Below are 22,227 nucleotides of genomic sequence, written 5' to 3'. Positions count from 1 at the left end.
ATGCATAAAAGGTGCACCTGATTATAGGGCGCACTGCCGATTTTTTGAGAATTAACTATTTTAAGTGCACCTTATTGTACAGTAGTTAATATTCGTGTATAAAATGTCAATAATTCAAAGCTGCTTGTCTTTGCCACGACAACTGGACACCACTGTTAACAGCGCTATTGTATTCAGGCTCAGATTAATCCTCGTTATCGTGAGCAGTATTTTGTTTTACTCTGATTTACTCAGCCACCCGAGATAAAAATCAAAGTTCAGTTTATTCAGCTGATACCCACCCAACTTATCTTATCTCAAAAGAGTCAAGCTGTCAAGAGTCCATTACCTTGAGGATCTTGTAGGCACTGCTCATTGTGGTCACTTTATGGTTGGCATGGGACCCTCCCAGCTTGCACAAGTGACACACTGGTCGTTTGCAGACCTCACAGTACATGTTCACCTTCTCCATCTCATGCTCCGGACACATGAGCACCTGAAATATGTACGAGAGCACATGCTTTATTGTCCCCTGAGGAGAAACTTTTCTGGAGGCACAACTGCTGCACCCTATATAGTTACATACGCTGCATCAAGTAATACTTAAAATTAGACCAAGGAATGCATGTACATATTCAGATGCAACATTTCACAGCACATTTGAACATGGGGTGAAGATTAGCAGAAGTGAAATGGGAACCTGAATTGAAGAGAACCAGACAGTTCTGGGAGCCATTTCCTGATTAGTCTTAAAAAAATAAGGTCAAATGAGCACTTTTTCAAATGCCAAGATATCCTTTACAAGTTACAAATAATGACACAGAGCTGCCTGATGAACAAGGAATTGGAAAGAGTACACAGATGTGTTGAAAAAGCTAAAACACCCAGAAGCATTTAAGTCAGGCAGATGTGATATCTGATGTGATTTCTGAAGATTCAAAGATTGAGCCAAACTGATGGATTCATAACTACACTACAAAAGCCGATGTTTGTGTTCCCTTCATTTTCGATTACCCTTGTTTTATTTATACTTTTAAACCCGATTTCCCTGGTGTAACATATTTGGTACATTTCTGACACCTGACTACCCACAGAATCAAAGAAGAAAAAGAAAAAAATTGGTATAAGAAGAAAAAAAAAATCCTACACTAAATCAGTGGGCTAAGTTCAAGGACAATCATCTCTTCTGACCTAAAACTAAAGATTCAGATAAAATTTTTGAACGGGATAGCAACTAATCAAAATTCAAACCCATCTAAACAAATGGTAGTTTGATTCTTAAGGGAATGACAAAGAAAAATAAAATCACAAACACACTTCTCGGGCTCACCTTGGGCCTGAAGTTTGTGGTGGGGCCGACGTACTCATGCTGGGCTTTGGGCGTACCCCAGGGGTGGTGCAGCTTGAAACACTCATTACAGTAGCTCGCCTTGCAGTCCATGCAGCTCTTGGTAGCCTCCTGCTGATGTGGAGGTTTACAGGTGTTGCACATGATTGCGATAGCCGCGCGGGCAGCCTGTCGGTAGCGCTCCACAATACTCTCCAGGGTGAAGTTTCGGAACAGCATGCTGATGCCACGCTCGCCCAGGTCAATGTCATGCTGGCAGCCCGGGCATGGGATGGTGGTGACCCGGGGAGTCACTGACCCTCTGCGCCAGCCTGGGGATGAGATTGAACCTGCAGGAGAGCATACAGGCAAAAATGAGAAATATAAACTCACAACCTTAGGCCACCCAGTTCTCAGTCTTCCCAAAAAAGGCCCCATTTGCAAATGTAACTTAAAAAAGGAGGGGCAGTTTCAGCAATGGCATAGTTTCAAAAAAATAGAGTCAAATTGGAGTTCAGATATTGAACAAAGTCACTTTATCAGCTTCGACTTGCCAACCATGACATCAATTCAAGATGGATTCAAGCAGCCATCACAAACGGGGCCTCTGCAAGTTTCCCTTTGTGCTTTATTTCACCAATGACAACTGCTCCATAGTGGCAGGGAAGTATGCAGCAAAACACCAGCACAGCGTATGTATGGAGCAGTTGTCAGAGGATTTAACAAAGAAAACCTTTTTCTTTTTTAAAGCCCAGGAGGAGAAACTATCCAGGAGAACTGGGTCAGCAACGAGGAGTGACAAGGTACAGGATAATCAGCATCCTTGGAACATTTCAACATTTATAAAACAGAAATTAAAGACCAAGCGCAAACAATGACCTGGACATGGGAAATAATTTGGTTTTCCTAAAATGAATGAGTAGGGGAAAAAAAAGAAGTGAAAAAACAAAGCATTTTTCCAAAATAACTGAAATACAATGTGGGAGTGAATTTATTGGGAAAAGAAAGAGTCAAGCAAATGAACTTCATTATCAATGTCCAGTTCAATGCACCAACACAAACTGCTCTTGAAGCAACACTGTTTTCAAGAGACTCTCACAATGCTGATCTTGTTATGGATGCAACAGCATTATAACAGGACAGCAACACCTTAACACAAGGTGGAAACAAAGGAATGAGTGCACAAGGTCACATCACAGACACAAGCAGGGTCCGCAAGACACCATTACCACACGTAAAGCCAGCAAATTAAAGTCAGTACACGCAAAAATCAAAATATTGTTTCACGTTTTTGAGGAACAGGGGAAGCAAGGAGTGCTGGATTTATCTCAGTTTGTAAGCCAGTATTTCCACTTCGTTTCCGAGGACCTGAAAATTAAATCAAACACTCCTCAGGAAAGTCAACACAGGGAGACTACTTCAAATGGTACTTTTGCCAATAAACAAAAAGGAAGCGCAAAGAAAAGCAGTGGCAGAAACAGCAAACAAGTCACATGTGTAGCCATGTGCATGCCATGTAAGGTGAGCAGAAGTGAAGACCACAACAGTGCAGAAAAAGATTGGTGGTAAGTTTTGTCATCAGTCCAACAATAAACTGAACCGAGACATGGACTAGGCATAAAAATGTCATACTATTCTGAATTAATCTGATAAGAGATTAGTTCAGTTTCCTGGTGCTGTGCTACAACAAAAACAGTGTGATGATGCAGATGAAGGTGACCTATATTTGGACGTGTTGGATGGAATCATGAGAGAAATCCTCATTCAAATAAATGATAGCAAGGGTCATTTTTCAACCCTGCAAAAACGTGAGTGACTCAGGCTGTCTGGTCAGGACAGAACAAAGGGGTGCAAGCAGGATATGCCTGCAGAAGAGTTAAACCCAAAAGATTTAAGACTCAACTATTGAATCTGAATTTTATTTCAATACATTCTGTTAAAAATAAATATAGATTCAATCACACTTTCATCTATTTGCTTTTTGTTCAAGATTCCTTTTGACGACAGCTCATGAAAGATCCTCGATACTTCAAGATGGAAGAGAAAGACACTAGTTCTTAAAGATGTCCACTTTGCAGTGAGCCAAAACTGAAGGGCTCAGCCAACATTCAGTCTTATTTTACTCTGCCGGCAGTTTGATTCTTCTTAAATCATGACCAAAATAACAATAGAAGTTTTTTTATTAAAAACATAAATGTTTTTCATACACGGACTGCTTATCTAATGAAGCCTGAAGAACAACCTGGAAGACATGGATAAGAATCACGACAAGCCCAAACGTACCGCAGGCACTCTTGTGTTTCCGTTTAACTGAGAAACACATTCTCACTTCATCTCAATAAAACTGCTTTACTTGCCTCCATCATTTACAAAATGAAGGTCAAGCTTCGGTAGTGTGAACACACACACACATTCCTGTCTCAATTCAACTCCTTGGAAACCTCTTCATACCTTTCTCACCAATTTTGGCCCTATAGTAGGGTATCTACGTTCTAAAATTAAATTAAAAAAAGAAAACACAGCAACCTGTTGATACAAAACTGGAAACTAAATGTAATACTTACGCTAAGTGGACATTTTTAAGGGTCTTTGAATTTGAACTATTAAAACCTTTTTTTTTTTTTTTCTTATTTGAATCTTTTGCTGCAAATGCAACTATTTCTGCCCTGTAGAGCGAGTATGTATGTCGGTGTTAGGAGGGCAGAGGGAGACCATGTAGAGAAAAGGTAGAACCAAACTAGGGGTTCACAGGGGTTCTAGTGACACTGTACTCACTACTACAGCTACTCAAAACACGGAGCCCGCGTCTACCTCGACTTCCAAACGACCTTCGCACTGTGGCTGCAAGCAATGAACAGAGAGGTGAGATGAGACCAACAAGAAAAATGAAACCATTCATAAAGTGAAGTGTGAATGCGCTCTTTGACATCATGACAATGGAGAAAACAGAGCCAACGTAAATGTGCAAAAGAAAACGTGAGGTTAATTTAAAAAAAAATGTTAATCTTGGAATCAAAAAATATGAAGGAGGTGAACAGTAATTGACGCAGAAATAACTTGATTTATCTATTGTTATATATGCTCTGCACTCAACAGCTTTAAAAACTAACACTATACAATACTTTGGCTTTTTGAGAAATATGCTCCCTTGCATTGCAATAATTAGATTAAAAATTAGGTTGTAGTACTCCTCATCCTCGATGCTTTCATGTATACCGGTAGATCAAATACATCTTTTGAATGCCAGATTTCTGACAATTCAATGTCAATTTTCAAGCTGTCCACTAATGTTTTCTCCAACATTCTTACCCGTCATGTCCTCAGCAATAAGGTGCATTTCCATTAACAGAGTTTCAGGCTTTAGTTACTGTTGTTGACTTGGACAATATGTTTTAGACTAACTTTGGACATAAAAGCATCACATTTTGTCAAGGAGCATTCAAGTAGGACTTCAATACACCATGTAAGGATCTGTACAGAAAATTAAAATAAATAAAGTTGATAATTAGGTTTAAGTGGAGGTAGACCTCCAACAGTGCAACTGGGAAAAGCCTCATCTAATGGTCGTCGTGATCACAGATGACAACATCCAGGATCAACAGTGTTCCTGCACTGCAGGGTAAGAGTTTAATGTACTTTTAATTTGGAAAGGCAAGACTTCAAGATGTACTGCAGTCAGGGCCGCCGCAAGGGGTGTGCGAACCGTGCGGCCGCACGGGGCCTCGCGCTATGGGCCGTTTTTTTTTTGTTTGTTTTTTTTTTTCAAATTTTTTTTTTTGTTTTTTTTTCGTTTTTTCCCTTATAAATATCAACAGTCACATTCCATTACAGACTTAAATGTGTACTAGTCTGTGCATATCAATTAATGTATGTGCAATGGTGCGCGTGTCTGTTCAATACAACTGCGTCAGACCAAGCGCAGACACAAGGTGCTCTGATCCAGACGGGTGGAGTTGGAACAAACTGTCACACAATGTTGAGAGAACAAGACAGATTCAGGAAATTTCCATCAGGGGATGAAAAAAGAAAAAACTAAAGAAAATGGAAGAGTTTAATGCCTCTCTGAAAGACTCGTTTGATAAATTTGTTACAAAAATCACCGATCCGACCGGGTCTCGAGCAGCCGTGGGGCCCCACGTCCAGGCAAGCCCAGATGATGATGAGGCAGGGGAAGGTATCCAGTATTTTGCTAATTGGAGAGTTAAAATTGCGCATATAGACACCCGATCAGACCCGAAAAACCCAAAAATTTTGCGCGCACTCGCTCACGCCCCCCCAGCCATTTCGCACAGGGCCTCGCAAATCTCCCAGGCGGCTCTGACTGCAGTACAGAACTTCACACCTCGTGCTACAAAGCAAGAACAGCTGATATCACAGATGACTTCAGATCTACCATTAGCCATCGGGCAGTAGATCTGAAGTTATAAAGATATGATACTTCTAGCAACATAGACTTAAATGTTATAACTGAGTTTGGTACTCGGTAGCTCCATATATATCAAAGGTAAACTTACGATGCTAGCGCCAATTGTAGTGCAAACTGGATACTTCTCTGAAACAAAAGGCTGTGTTACTAGATCACATTTCACCTATTTGTTGTTGCACTTTAGGTTCAATTCCTGGATGTATTTATTTAAAATGCATTCTTGAAAGACAATATTTTAAGTAAAGTGATCAGTCTTGGCTAATACTCAGATTTATAATCTCATCAGAATGACTCTCCCTTGCATGAACTTCATAGCGTGCCGACCATAAAGCATGACAAATGCAGCAACAGTAACCAAGGAGGCTGATGGTCTGGTCTTTATGCTAAACCAACTAACAACTACCCAGCTGTAGCCGTGTTTACTTTAGTTTTGACAGAATGGTGAGTCTCATTCAACCATTTACAAGAAAATTTAGAGCATATCGCACCAAAAAGTCAAAGTATTTGTTAAAAGACCTTAAACTTTAAAAATCAAGAGTTGGCTGTTAAATTGTTTTTTTTGGGGGGCATCAGACATCATTTGAGCAGCTGAAACAAAACAATGACAGAAACAATAGTGATGAAGTTTAAGTAACCACGTTCTTTCCCAGGACAGAAAAGCTGGTCCAAGCTGCATGTTGATAAATATAGCCTTAAGTCTTTTCTTTCTCTCCCTTCATCTAATCCCCCATTCATTCCCCACAGAGACGTTGTGTCACTATGGCTACCGGTGATCCAACCTCCCTGTAAGGGACGCCAAAGAAATTATGGGTTCGCTTTGTGTGGGAGTTAATCTGCTAATTTACTTCAAATTTTCTGGAAAATGGTTAACACATCAAGAATCTGATTCATAATGTGTAGGTTAAATTAATTTTAAAACAATTTCACAGACTAGTCCCAGGTGGCATTCTACAAGGTGGATACATAGTCCACATTACTAAATAAGCCATATATCACATGTGCTTTTAACACTGCATCAAGAAGTAATATTGAAAATATGCTGGAACAACTTCCCCCATCAGCAAGGCGTGAGACTTGTTTACTTAACAAGCAGGATTTGAACCTTTCCTGCATTAACAGATGAAGTCCTGCTGGTGAAGAATGAACTCATTCAGGCTAAAGAAGCTGATGTTTGGAGGAGGGAGGCTCTGAGACCTCAGACTCAGTGGCTTTAAACCAAAGCTACCATAGGTACAACAACAAAACTTTTCACCTTACTGTACTCCAGGGATTTTATGGGCCTGGCCTTCCGGTTTAGAGTCTCAATGTGGTATCTTAGTGAATGAATACCAGGTAATATAAAATCTCACTGAGTTTCATAAGAGCCACTGATTTATAAAAAAAAAAGAAAAAAATGACATTAACATTAAGAACATTTAAAGCAAAACAACTAGCTGCCTGCATTTCCTCCAACTTTTGTGTATCATCCCGCATTAATGAACATTCAAAAAAGTCAATTTAAAGTATGAAATATTTTTGCTTCTTTCTCATTTTTTAGGCCATTAATATATGGGATATATATTCAGTTCCAAAAATAAAAATGGATTGCAACTCTGTCTATTGTCTGTAATTTCCAGGACATTAACTAACCTTGTGCATGTAGATTAATTGAAATATACACCGATTATAACATACAGGTTTTGCAATAAATGTGTGCACGCTGCTTTGCAAACTTCACATGTGATTTTGCAACGTTTAAACAAATGTAAACTGGAAGATGTCCTTGTTTAGAAGTTGTAGTTAGTGGTTAGAGTGGAAGCCAGAAACAGCACTGGCATTGTAAACAAGGATGGTCAAAAGTAAAAATTGAGACAGCATCCTTGCAGAAATAAATTGAAGCCCTGAGCTTTCAGGGGGGCAGAAAAGGCAGTTTTTGTCCCCATTGTGCCATTTTCAAAGTATAGACATCGACTTGTCCAAGTCTGGCTCCTGCACAGCAGTTCTTTCAGCCGAGACCACAAACTGTGTGAAAAAAATGAATCTAGCTACACGTGTCCTCACCTAAAGCCCCGCTTTGCCACCCTCCAGCTCAGCTTGGTTTTAAGAGTTTAAAATACCTTAAAGAAGCTTATAGATAAACCGAGTGTCATTGTGTGTACATAGCATAAGTTGTGAATCAGATTAAAGGTAGCATTAAAATGATAGCTCATCCTGTTCCAAAAGTAATTTAAAATAAAACACACGAATCCTTGCATGACTGAAAGTAAAAAGAACGATTCCCCAGGGCCATTAAACGCAGACAGAGAAAAAAAAAATTAGGGCTTCAGAGCTCTTGTCAGTATTTTCTTTTTGGCTGCAACTTTTGTGATGATGTCTGTGAAAGAAAGGATTAGAAGAAGTGATGACTTGGTGTTACACCTGAGTGATACTTTTTTAGATCTCTTCGTGTTTGTTCTTGTTTATCCAGGACATGAGAGGGAGAAGGAGTGTCTGCACCACAATAAAACCATATATTTCACAGTACTTGGCACATTTACTGCCCTGCTCTTCAGCTTAGTCACTCTAATCCATTCATTTGCATTGACTAACGATTTGCTTATTGGTTCATGAAATCATTTCCAGTGAGATGACCTTTGTTTCTCTGTAAATATCCTTCAGTTTTTTTTTTTTTGTGACTTTCAATTTTAAGAACCTTCTCCAAATGTATACAGCCAAACAGCAGCCAGCATCCATACCTGATGAAGCAGCAAATGATCTGACTGTGGAACTAAAAAGTGAAGAAAAAAAAATAAAGAGGCAGACAGCAGGAAGCTTACAACTGATAAAATTAAAATCTTTAAAAGGCCATTAAAAAACATTAAAGCTGAATTTGATAATAGCATTTCCTGTAGCCTGACTATAAGCTTTCATCGGCTCACATAACTTATAATCAGGCTAATCCACAATATCTTAAACAGCTCCTGCTAATGCTTAAATACAGAAGCTTTTACTGCTGGTAGGAATGCAAAATCTACATCCTTACAATAACCCCCCCCCCCAAAAAAGAACCCTTTCTTAAACAAAGAATCCAATCCATCTACAGGGGAAATGTATTATTTCGGTTTCTTACCCCGAGACCCACCTGATCGCACAAGCCTGTCCAGCCTCTCCATGGAGGGGGAGGGCACCCTGGACCTGGGGCTGCCGGGGAGGGAGCACTCAGAACCAGCATCGAAGGAGTCCTCGTGGTTCAACATCAGCAGCTCCCTGACACACTTGTGGCATACGCTGTGCTGGCAGGGCAGGATCAGGGGATGGGTGAAGAGCTCCTTACAGATCGGGCAGATCAGCTCCCTCTCAATGTTCTTGATAGGGACCTGTTGGTGGAGACATGATCACACAGGGTCACCCCCTGCTCATACAAGCTGCTGTGTGTGTGTGTGTGTGTGTGTGTGTGTGTGTGTGTGTGTGTGTGTGTGTGTGTGTGTGTGTGTTTTAATACAATTCCTTACATTTAAATTAACATGAAATGAGAATAAACACTAGACAGTGCCAACAACAGCCAACCACCAGGTCCTTAACATTGTTTCTGATTGCATTACATAAGAGAGGATTAGTCCTGGCTAAAAATAGAGGAAAAAGTAACATACACTAACTCATTAGTTTGTGTTTTAACACTAATTAAAACATTTATAAAACCAACAAGTCACCAACTATTCTCCCACAAGTGATTTGTTAGTTGAATCCAAGTGGTGTGTTAAAATATCACAATAAAGTGGAGCTTCTTTGACCAGTCAGGACAAACAACAGCCCAAACACGTGTAAAAACAATACCCAGAAGGATAAAGGAAGTTTACACCGACAATAAGGAACAGATATGCCCTGAAGTGAATGTATGAAGGAAGCCGCTTCATAAAAATAAAACAAAGACCGTGAACGGACACGTTTTGAGGACGGCTGTTGTCTTTACATGCGAGCCGGAGGATCCACAGGCTGTTAACAATGACGGGTCTATATATCATTAGGACGCTTCTCCGCGCTTCTCCGCACTTACCCCCGCGCTGCTGTCTCGCCGCATCTCTGCAGTCATGATGGGCTATAAAAACCACAGGCTGTGTTGGATTTCAAATAAATAGTTCTCTTAAAAACCGCAGTTAACACCGTGTGCGGGTGTTGGGGTCTGGGCGGACGCGACAGGAGAGATGCGGTCGGCCGCTGCAAGAGGGAATTTAAATAGAGAGACGCGGCGGAGCAGAGCGCAGCGCCTGCCGGCTGTCTGGGTGAAGCCTGAATTATGGTTCCGCGTTAAATCGACGCAGAGCCTTCGGCGTAGGGTGCGCGTCGCCGCGGTACCCTACGCCGCAGGCTCTGCGTTGGGGTAACGCGGAACCATAAATCAGACAACAGGCATGAGCAGGGAGGGGGGATGCTGCCTTCACGAGCCCTACGTAAACTTTTTGAAAGTTTGGAACCAGTATTCATTCTCCAACAAAGAGCTATCAGAATTATGCACAATGCTAGTTATCTCGAACACACCAATCCATTATTCATTAAATCCAAAATAATTAAATTGTTCGATATTGCAGACTGCACAAGTGATTTTAAATTTAAGACATGTAGAACTACAAGCAAAAAAAATTGCATTTCAAACAGTGGAGTGAGGCTATGGAACAGTCTGAGTAAGGAGCTGAAACAATATTGTACAATACTGTCCAACCATCTACAGGTTCAAAAGCAAATACAAAGAAAATATTTTTGCCAAATACAGGGAAGAGGCAACATGAGGTAGTTATTGTGTGGGGATTCAGCATAATGTACGTATATAAAATGGTATATATAATAATGATTATTACTTAACCTTCACTTTACCAGGAAAATCCCTTGAGATTGAATCTCTTTTCCGAGAGAGACCTGGCCAAGAGGCTTAACTGGTGCAACAAAAATAAAATCATTATATAATTATATTGTTTATGATAAGATAGATAAGATTTACATTACTATATTTTGCATCGTTCATCTGGTTTCATTATCACCTGTATTGCTCCATAATGTGCATCTGTTGTTGTACCACAGTGACCTCTATCACAGAGATCACATTTTGTTGTATCAGGTCACATCACAATATCTATTTTATTTTTCATTGCAATCACATGCAGTTTTATCACTTTCACCCTTTCACCACTATCACCACTCTTTCATCATGATCACTTGTACTTGTTGCTCCACCACAATAACCTCTTTTAATGTTTTATTTATTTTATATATATATATATATATATATATATATATATATATATATATATATATATATATATATATATATATATATATATATATATATAATAATTTGTGCTGAATACAAATAATATAATATATTACAAATAATAGCACTGACCAAAACACCTGCAGAAATACTGCAGGAATGACATAACAGCAGTTAAATGCAGCCTTCTGTAAGCTTTAAATATCCACTGGGCTTACATCAAATACATCAAAACACAAAAATAAAAAACAGTTTTCTGAACTTATCAATATGACTCTGTCCTTCACAGGATAAGTAAAATGGATCACTGCAAAAACTCAAAATCTTAACATGAATATTTGTCTTATTTCTAGTTAAAATGTCTAATTTTAGTAAAAAAAAATCTCATTACACTTAAAACAAGACTCATCACTGGAAAAAACAACAATTCTCACCTGTTTCAAGTAGATTTTCACTTAAAATAAATTGAAAAATCTGCCAGTGGAACAAGATTTTTTTGCTTGTAATGAGAAGATAAATCTTGTCCCACTGGCAGATTTTTCTACTTATTTCAAGTGAAAATTTACCTGAAACAGGTGAAAGTTGTCAAATAAGTTATTTTTCTGGTGATGACTCTAAACCACATTCATTGATGAAATGACATAAGGGATGGAAAGGGGGGATGGCAGTTTTACAGGGGGGATGATTTTGACCGTTTTTATTTCAGGGGGGGATGCCATCCCCCCTCATCCCCACTCAACTCGAGTACTGGTTATGTATATTATTTATAAGTGCTCTGGTATATCATTTATTATATACCCTTTGATTTGTTTAATGACTGTTTATTTGTATTCTTTTCTGATGTTTTGCATAATTGTTTTTCTTTTTTATTTAATATGCTCGAAATAAAGATTTCAATCAATCAATCAAAGTCAGGAGTCTTAAACTTCACGCCCTTTCCACAAACAAATGTGGCTCATCTAGGCATTGATCTACAGAAACAGCTTCTCATCGATTTTTCATTTATAGCAACAGATATGTGACTAATCAATTCTCATGAACAATGGATGAGCACTCACATTATCTGAATCAGTAAACTATTTGACATCTATGGTCATTTTCACAGGTTTGACAACAGGGAATTGACCTGTGGGAAAGAGCCCCCCCCCCTTAAATGCAGCTGTTGAAGGTCACTTTCCCAGGGACCAGAACTCAGACATCTATAGCCAAGGTCTTCCTATGTAAGCTCCTGAGATCCTGAAATCTCATCTGTTTTGTGGAATATATGCCAAAAAAAGCAATGTGTCCGGGATACTTGTAATACCAATACCAGATCTCCTAAGAGGATACACAAATGGATTTATTTTAATCAATATCCTAAATCCTAACAGAACAGAGCTATTACTCCCAGGAAAATTACATTAAAAAGATGTTTAAAAGGCAACTATGCGAGTCGTCTAAACAACTCCACTTAGTTGAAAGGTGAAAAGTGAAATATAGTCTAGTCCAGTGTTTCCCAACCTCGGTCCTCAAGGCCCACTATCCTGCATGTTTTAGATCAGGGGTCACCAACCCTGGTCCTCGAGGGCCGGTGTCCCTGCAGGTTTTAGATGTTTCCCTGCTTCATTGCACCATGATACAAGTGACTGTGTCATCAACAGAAGTATCATGACTTTGATGACAAGCTGGTGACGATGATTAATTAGAATCAGGTGTGTTAAAGCAGGGAAACATCTAAAACATGCAGGACACCGGCCCTCGAGGACCAGGGTTGGTGACCCCTGGCCTAAACGTATTTACCTAAAAAAAAAAGAAGTTTAAATAAAAGATGTGGTTGGAGGTCATGTGTTTGTTCGGAAATGTCTATTTTGGATTAAGCTGCCAATTAGCGAGAATTCATTGCCACAAGTATCAAGAGTTTACCTCAGATAAAAGCTACCAAGCACCACACAAAAAGTTACATATTTAATCTAGTTATAGGTGTCTAGCAGCATGATATCGTAATAACTTCAGATCCTAGTGTTAGACTGCTAATGTAGATCTGAAATTAGGTACTGCTATTACTTCAGACCTACCAGTAGCTACTGTATGTAGCAGGAGATCTCAAGTTGTGCCTTTCCTAATTAAAGCATCTAAGAGTAAAACTTATCTTGCATAAGCAGTGTTGATCCTGGATGTTTCCAACTGTGATTGGGACAACAGTAAGATAGGCTTCTTCCACCTGCACTGTGATCAACAAACCCTCGCCTCCAATTTAACCATATTACCAACCGCATCTATTTTAAGATTTTGTATGTATCCCTCCATGGGATATCAAAGTCCCATTTGAATGTTCCTTGGGAAAAAGATGTATCTTTTGTGTCCAACATTTGTCTAAAAACCTCTTGGGATGAGGTTTTCACACAGGCAATCCAATCATGAAACTGTAAACAACAATGATACATATATGGGTTAGCAACAGTAAGGAGGGGCAGGGCTTACCAATAGGTCAAATTACTGCCAAACCAGGATCTTTATCTTGAAGGCAGGGGCTATGTTGTTTCCATTGGTGAGTGTAAATCTGAGCTAATTACCATGATGCAGAGTTACTCAGGGGTCCGTTTTCGGACTAAAAACATAACATTTACATGCTCACTCTAGGTCAAATAAATTGTGAAACATGGATTAACTAGCTATTTACAATCAGTTGGATGGATGTAATCAATTTTTCTTCAACTAAATAAAGACTAGATGAAAATAGTTGTATATCAAAAACTTAGGTCAGAAGCACTGCGGTTGTTACTGTGATAGACTGTCTAGGCTGTCAGCAAATTGTATCATATGAAATAATAAACAACAATCAAAGCTCTCCTGTCCAGGTAGGACTTATAGAAGCTTATCCAGGCCTTTGCCTTCAGCTGACTTGATGACTGTATCATTCTAAAAGAGACCATTAGACAGGTTTAGCTCATTCAGCACTGCTGGCAGTGCTATAACAAGAACTGGGAAACACTGAGCTAATCACTCCTGTTCTCACATCTTTACATGTACTACTAGTAACCTACAGAACAGACTTTAAAGTATTGTAGTTTGTTTAGAAATCAGTCAATAATGTAGGGCCACAATACATATGTGATTTTTCTTGTAGAGTAAGAGCAATGTAGGGCACTGGGCTCTTAAGGGGGGAGTCAGCTGGTATAGAATTTTAAATAAGTTGTTTTTAACTAAAGTCTCCTGCTATCTACCATAGATGTAAGCTACTATTAGATTGGATTCCTGTTGATATTAAATGTGTTGTGTTCCTCTCGTACTGGAGGCATCATATGCACATAATGTGACATGAGAAGATTAAATGTAAAGTAGCTGACTTATTGTATTTAAGACCGTTTCTAACGGTCTGAGGCATTTATAACAGTGCTTTTCAGTGTTGTTGAACTCTTTGCTCTCTTTACACTTTAAATCACTTTAACTCATTCTTGCCCAAGTACAATTCAGTATGTCAACTAGGGAAGCTGGGGATTGAACCACCAATCTCGACCCCCAAAGATGACCAAGGTTTTTCATTGTTACCCAGTGTCCAATGACATGGTTTGAAGTGAATGTATTTTTCTTTTAGCAGGATAACAAAAAGCAATGATTCAAAAGGAAAATATAATTTTTCATAAGGTAGTCATGAGTTATGAATTAGACCATGGAAAACCTTTGGAGGGAGCTGAAATTAGCCTTTGCAGAAAGGACAGCAGGAAACCTGAGAGAGCTCGAACACATATTAATAACTGACTCCAACTACCAGCAGACAGGTGCAAGATTCTAGACGTCTACAACAAAATGTTCGGTGTCTCTAAAATGTCGTCAGTTTCGAGATCTGAGATACATTTTTCATTCATTCACTTGGAACTACCAATCAACATACCGGTAACATGAATCTTTTTTGACCGTGAGAGAAAGCCAGAGTATCTTGAAAAAACCCAAGCAGTCAAAGAGAGATCATGTAAACTCCAAAAAGTCCTCAACCCAGATTTAACCTGGCAACACATTCAATGATTTTTATTTTGTCAAAATATTTGTATATAAGCATGCATAAAAGTAAAAAGAAATTGTTTTACACTTCTTTCTAAAGATAACTAAGTTCTATATAGTTCAAGGAAACCAAAAATTCAGACAAGTACTGAGGACATTTTTTATTGTTTGGGGGTCAAAAGTGATTTGATCTAAATATGGATTTTGGCAGATCCATCTACTGCTTATCCAGGTTTGGGTTGCATGGGTAACAAACAAAGCAAAGACCCCTCTCTTCCCAGCCACGTCCTCCGGCTCCTTCAGGAGGAAACCAAGACATTCCATAGCCAGCTCAAAGATATAATCTGGATCTACCTTAGGGCCTTCTACCGATTGGAGACGCCCAAAACACTGCCCTGGTGAAGCGTCCAGGAGGCATCCTAACTACCCAAACCACCTCACGCGGCTCCTCTTGATGTGGAAGAGTGGCAGCTCTACTCCAGGTCTGTCCCAGATGACTCAGCTCCTCACTCTATCTATGAGGGAAAGTCACGTAACTCTGGAAATGAAACCCCCATTAGCCATTTGAATTTGAATTGGTTTTAGAAATGTTTTATTAGTGTTTTTCTTTCCATCAATAAACATAATTCAATGCCATAGGTGAGAACAGGAACATAGATATCTGTGGTGGAGGGGTTTGCATGCCCAAATGACCCTTGGGAGCTTTGGTTGTCCGGGGCAACCTCCCCACCATATCACAATGCAAATTGTTCCAGGGAGATATGCCAGACTCTCCAAGGAAAAAGGGGGATTCAACAAACTCATCTGGAAAATGAAGAAGCAAAGAGTTTAATGTAATGTAAAAAGGTAATAATTGTGGCTTTTAATGAAATGAAGCAATGAAGCAATGAAGCAGCTGAAAGGTAAAACTTCAACGGTTGCTAATATATAAAGTTTTAGGGGGCCATTAAAGTCATTATAAATCGTGTTTGACTTTAGCTGTCAGCCTTCATTTTCACAGCTGTCTATTCCAGATTAATCAAGCTGTTTTTGTATTCTATTTTAAACCATGAACGCCAACCCGTTGGTAGTGTTGGTGGTAGGTTAAGAGGCATCTTTGAATGCATGTGCACACCCATTGGCACTTTTTGCAATGTATACACATTACAGTGGGGCAAAAAAGTATTTAGTCAGCCACCAATTGTGCAAGTTCTCCCACTTAAAAAGATGAGAGAGGCCTGTAATTTTTATCATAGGTACATTTCAACTATGAGAGACAGAATGGAGGGAAAGAATCCAGGAAATCACAGTGTAGGATTTTTGCTGAATTAATTGGTAAATTCCTCTGTAAAATACGTATTTGGTCACCTACAAACAAACAAGATTTCTGTCTTTCACAGACCTGTAACTTCTTCTTTAAGAGGCTCCTCTGTCCTCCAGTCGTTACCTGTATTAATGGTACCTGTTTTAACTGGTTATCAGTATAAAAGACACCTGTCCACGACCTCAAACAGTCACACTCCAAACTCCACTATGGCCAAGACCAAAGAGCTGTCAAAGGACGTGAGAAACTAAATTGTAGACCTGCACCAGGCTGTGAGACTGAATCTGCAATAGGTAAGCAGCTTGGTGTGAAGAAATCAACTGTGGGAGCAATTATTAGAAAATGGAAGATGTACAAGACCACTGATAATCTCCCTCCATCTGGGGCGCCACGCAAGATCTCACCCTGTGGGGAAAAAATGATCACAAGAACGGTGAGTAAAGATCCCAGAACCACACGGGGGACCTAGTGAATGACCTGCAGAGAGCTGGGACCAAAGTAACAAAGTACCATCAGTAACACACTATGCCGCCAGGGACTCAAACCTGCAGAGCTGTGTCTCCCTGCTTAAGCCAGTACGTGTCCAGGCCCGTCTAAAGTTTGCTAGAGAGCATTTGGATGATGCAGAAGAGGATTGGGAGAATGTTATATGGTCAGATGAAAACAAAATAGAACTTTTTGGTAGAAACACAACTTGTCGTGTTTGGAGGAGAAAGAAAGCTGAGTTGCATCCAAAGAACACCAAACCTACTGTGAAGCATGGGGGTGGAAACATCATGCTTTGGGGAGGTTTTTCTACAAAGGAACCAGGACGACTGATCCGTGTAAGGGAAAGAATGAATGGGGCCATGTATCGTGAGATTTTGAGTGAAAACATCCTTCCATCAGCAAGGGCATTGAAGATGAAACGTGGCTGGGTCTTTCAACATGACAATGATCCCAAACACATCGCCCTGGCAACAAAGGAGTGGCTTTGTAAGAAACATTTCAAGGTCCAGGAGTGGCCTAGCCAGTCTCCAGATCTCAACCCCATAATCTTTGGAGGGAGTTGAAAGTCCGTGTTGCCCAGCGACAGCCCCAAAACATCACTGCTCTAGAGGAGATCTGCATGGAGGAACGGGCCAAAATACCAGCAAAGGTGTGTGAAAACCTTGTGAAGACTTACAGAAAACATTTGACCTCTGTCATTGCCAACAAAGGGTACATAAAGTATTGAGATGAACTTTTGTTATTGACCAAATACTTATTCTCCACTATAATTTGCAAATACATTTTTTTAAATCAGACAATGTGATTTTCTGGATTCTTTTTTTTCATTTTGTCTCTCGTAGTTGAGATATACCTATGATGAAAATTACAGGCCTCTCTCATCTTTTTAAGTGGGAGAACTTGCACAATTGGTGTCTGACTAAATATTTTTTTGCCCCACTGTATATGTCTAATTGGGCATGAAACACCATCCCTGCCCTCAAAGTGATTTTATTGGCAGAGAACAGACTGGAGAATAACAAGTATGTGCATGAATTCTTAAAGCTGGAGTTCTTAGTTGTCTATCTCTCTCTCTCTCTCTCTATACATGACCTGACCCCAGATAACGAAGATGGATGGATGGATAAAATGCTCCCCATCTTTTTCTGTATTTCTGATCTGAAGCAGTGCTAGGGTATTTAGTACTCACACACAGTCCTCATGTGAGTCATAACATTTGCTCAATTACAAACTTTTGACAAAAAAAGGGTGATTTAACCACTTGTGACAGGTTTCTATGGGGAACCATAGATCTTTAGGGAAGCACGAGTACATTGACATATTTTACACAGCCGCACTGATGATGATGGCATGCTTAAACCAATCTTCTGGGTAATGTGTGCATTGTAGTTTAAGGCCCTGCAGGCATCTTTTGGAAGCAGTTAAGTCACGCTTTTCAAATAGCTAACAGCAGTCATTCTGTGATATAATGAGGATAGGGCCATCTTGCTGTCACTTGATAATCAAGATTTCTGGAATGAGACATTTCACCCAACTGCATGGAGTCTCCATGTTACCCCTGTGCCTGTGCTGCGGTTTCCTTTGAAAGATCCTCTTTAGGTTGGATCATGACCTATTTTATCGTCAGAAAAAGAAAAAAAAAAGATCTGAAGCATTTTCACAATATGTACTTGTGACTCAAATATGCATTCACAGGGGGGCGCTCGAGAGCGGCAATGGAATAAGACGTGCTTGGCCTGAGCTCCCGCTGGACCTGTGCTTTATTTATATTTAAAAGCGCTTCATGCACAGAACTTTTGATAAATCGGACTTATAACATTGCTGTAACCTGACCGGTCGAGTTTTGATGGATTGATGGCGTCGAATCTCCGGAAATTTGCATACAAAGGATCTTCCACCGCCGGGCCCGACACCGCCTCGGCAACCAGCGCCAAAGCTACCCCGACGGCAAGAACCCCCCCGCGGCTTGAGAAAGAGAAGATGGATGCCGTGAAAGCGGATATTCTCCAGGCGCTAAGAACTGACATTTCTGAGGCGATAAAGTCGGAGATGCAAACCGTGATTAAGTCAGAACTCAAGAGGGAATTAAAAAGTGCGCTCGCCGAAGACTTCGACTTTATTAAAAGTGAGCTGCAGGCTGTTAAGACTGAGCTGGCGAGCAACACGGCGGCGCTGCATTCCGACATTGACCGGATGAAGACTTCTATCCGGGAGGTTGAAGACGGGCTGAATACATGGTCTGACGAGGTGGCTGGTTTAAAGTCTACGGTAACTGCCCTGGGCGCCGAGGTGACTGCGCTTAAAGCTAAATGTGAAGACATGGAGGGGAGGCAGCGGCGGTGTAATATTAGGATAATTGGAGTTCCAGAGGCTGATGGGTCCTGCTCCGCCGCTGCGGTCTCATCGCTGCTTAAAGAGACGTTACAGCTGGATAGAGACGTGCTTGTGGACCGCTCGCACAGAAGTTTGGCTACAAGGCAGGACGGGAGGACGCGCGCCATCATCGCCAAGCTCCACTATGACCGGGACTGCGCCGAGGTATTGAGCCGGGCGCGCGCCATGGCGCGCGACCGAAAGCCGCTCACATTCAACGGGCAGAGGATCAATATATTTCCCGACTTCACTACAAGCGTCGCCAAGGCCCGTGCTGCGTTTACGGAGGTGAGGAAACTGCTGCACGGCTGCCAAGGAGTCCGGTTTGGCATCCTGTTCCCGGCGCGTCTCCGGATTACGCACGGCGGAGTGCAGAAGGATTTCACTGACGCAGCGGAAGCCTTGTCTTACGTCAAGGAGAAAATTGCCCGATGAGTCTGACGTTGCTGTGAAACAGGATTACACTGAACGCTTCTGGATTTTTTTTTTTTGTTGCCTTTTTTTCTCTTTTTCCTCCTCGGCAGCCTGCCTCAGCGGACACCAAATTATTGACTATTAATATTATTTCCTGAACTAAGTGGAGGTATGTTCTTTGCCTAATCTTCAGTGTCTGCTACTGTTACTGTTCAATATTTGGAGACACAGGCTGTATGCGTCAGTGATAATTTCTTAATCAAAGGCAAAACTTGGATTGCTGGATAATATATTTTGGTTAGCTATTTACATACTACTCTCTTTTTTTTTTTTCTTTCTCTATTGCCACTGCTATGCTGTCAGTGTCTTAGGAAAAATAGTGGTGGGTTCCACTGGTGTTTTCATTGTATTGATGAAACACCCAGCATTTTACAAATATGTATATGATAAGACAATGTGTGGTTATTTCAGTTTATTTTGGTACATGGCAGGGTTTTTGATATGTGTGATTTCATACGTGCTATTTGAATTATCCTAGTTTAAGGAGGGTCCAGTGGGAGCTTTTGAGTGCTTAGCTCTCTAAAGTTCCCCAACACAAACACTTTGATGTGTGGATTTGTTTTGGTAGGGTATTTTGCTCACCTTGTTCTAGGTGTTATGGGTGGGGAGGGGGGGGTTAACCAGACTTTTTCATTTGTGGGATTGCCAGATATCTATTGTTTTTTTTTACTTGCTTTTAAGTTGTGGTCTTTAAAATGTCAGCTCCTAATTTCAACCTCTAGTCAACCAACATGAGTAGCATTTCCACTCCCAGCGGGCTCGATGGCTGTGTGGTCAACTTTGTAAGTTGGAATGTTAAATCGCTAAATCATCCGGTAAAGCGTAAAAGGATATTTACACATCTAAAACAGCTCAAAATAAATATTGCATTTCTCCAGGAGACTCACTTGCGCACATCTGATCATTTTCGACTGAAGGGAGCCTGGGCGGGGCAGATATACCATTCCAATTTTCAGTCTAAGGCCAGGGGGGCTGCAATATTGATTGACTCAAACACCCCTTTCACAATGACGAGTGTAGAGGCTGACTCTGCTGGGCGATATATTGTTGTAGTGGGACTGCTTTATGCGTTTCCTGTTATTCTAGTAAACATTTACGCGCCAAACTGGGACAATCCAATGTTTTTTTCTAATTTATTCTCCAGACTGCCAAACATGACAACGCATCATCTCATTCTCGGGGGTGACATGAACTGTACACTTTCCCCTACCTTAGACCGTAGCTCACGCAATATTTCGTCCATGTCCAAGTCCGCTCGTTCTATCCAGCTATTTCTCGACTCATACGGTGTTTCCGATGTGTGGCGATTCCGTAATCCTACTGCCAGGGAATATTCTTTCTATTCCCCTGTTCATAAGACCTACTCGCGTATTGACAATTTTTTTCTTGATAATAGGCTTCTCCCCCTTGTTTCAAAGTGCAACTACGGTGCGATTGTTATTTCAGATCATGGTCCTTTGACTCTGTCAGTACGTATTCCCAACACTCAGTCTATTTACCGCCCTTGGAGATTAAATTCATTGCTCTTATCAGAGGAAGCTTTTAACAATTTCATTGCATCTGAGATTACGTCGTTTATTGATATCAATCGAACTCCGGGAATGTCTTTTTTAACTATTTGGGAATCACTGAAGGCATATTTACGTGGACAGGTTATTTCATATTGTGCAAATAAGAAAAAAGTGAACAATACTCGCCTGAAAGAGCTGGCAGATGAGATTTTGGATCTGGATAGGTTATTTAGTCAATCTTCATCACCTGACATTATGAAGAGGCGCTTATTACTCCAAGCTGAGTTTGATCTCTTATCAACACAACAGGCAGAATACCTCATCTCTAAATCCCGACATGGCTGCTATGAACATGGAGAAAAGGCAGGACGGATACTCGCTCACCAGCTGCGCCAAAGAACAGCCTACCAGACCATCCCTGAAATTAATGATCAGTATGGTGCTAAAACCACGGACAGTCTGAAAATAAATTCTTGCTTTCAAAATTTTTATCAGTTGTTATATACGCCAGATTCCTCTGCAAGCCCCTCTGAACTTGATGACTTTTTTAACCCTTTACGTATTCCATCTATAGATCAGGAGATGGCTGATGGCCTGGAGGGAGACCTCTCGGCCGCGGAGATAGCGTCTGCAATTAGCTCTATGCAAACTGGCAAATCTCCGGGCCCAGATGGTTTTCCGACAGACTTCTATAAGAAATTCTCCACCCAGCTTTCGCCCTTGTTACTGTTAGTTTTCAGAGAATCATTAGCGTCGGAGTCCCTCCCTCCAACGATGCGTCAGGCTGTTATCTCATTGTTACTGAAAAAGGACAAAAACCCTCTAGAATGCAGCTCATTCCGTCCAATTTCCCTTATTAATACAGATGCTAAAATTCTTGCTAAGGTGCTGGCGCGCCGCTTGGAAGTGGTTCTTCCCTCCATTATATCACCTGACCAAACTGGTTTTATTAAGAACCGCTATTCTTTTTTTAATGTTAGGCGTCTTCTAAATGTCCTTTATGGCCCCTCTCCACCCGGAACTCCAGAGATAGTGCTTTCACTTGACGCTGAGAAAGCTTTTGACCGGATCGGGTGGGGTTATCTTTTCACTACGCTGAGGAAATTTGGGTTTGGGCCTAAGTTTGTATCATGGATAAAAATGTTG

The 22,227-nt window shown here is 40.6% G+C and overlaps 1 protein-coding gene across 6 annotated transcripts in view; it reads right to left on the bottom strand.

Moving 5' to 3' along the window:
• The window catches only part of trim36 (tripartite motif containing 36), a 40,466-nt gene that overhangs the window by 14,662 nt on the left and 3,577 nt on the right, over positions 1-22,227 (bottom strand). The window contains exons 1-5 of one of the 6 annotated variants that reach the window (XM_061729300.1): positions 9,745-9,926; positions 8,833-9,067; positions 4,118-4,147; positions 1,310-1,656; positions 329-475 (exon numbers count right to left, since the gene is read on the bottom strand). In XM_061729300.1, the coding sequence (XP_061585284.1) occupies positions 329-475; positions 1,310-1,656; positions 4,118-4,147; positions 8,833-9,067; positions 9,745-9,780 (795 nt within the window). In that variant the 5' untranslated portion in view covers positions 9,781-9,926. Of the gene's footprint in view, positions 1-328; positions 476-1,309; positions 1,657-2,593; positions 2,767-4,117; positions 4,148-8,820; positions 9,068-9,744; positions 9,927-22,227 lie in introns of those variants that run through there. The other 5 variants (XM_061729298.1, XM_061729302.1, XM_061729299.1 and 2 more) reach the window with 5 other exon arrangements.

The sequence above is a fragment of the Cololabis saira genome, chromosome 9 (assembly GCF_033807715.1).
Source record: "Cololabis saira isolate AMF1-May2022 chromosome 9, fColSai1.1, whole genome shotgun sequence".
Lineage (NCBI taxonomy): Eukaryota > Metazoa > Chordata > Actinopteri > Beloniformes > Belonidae > Cololabis > Cololabis saira.
Note: the sequence above shows the minus strand (reverse complement) of the source record. Positions and strands in the feature narration are given on the sequence as shown.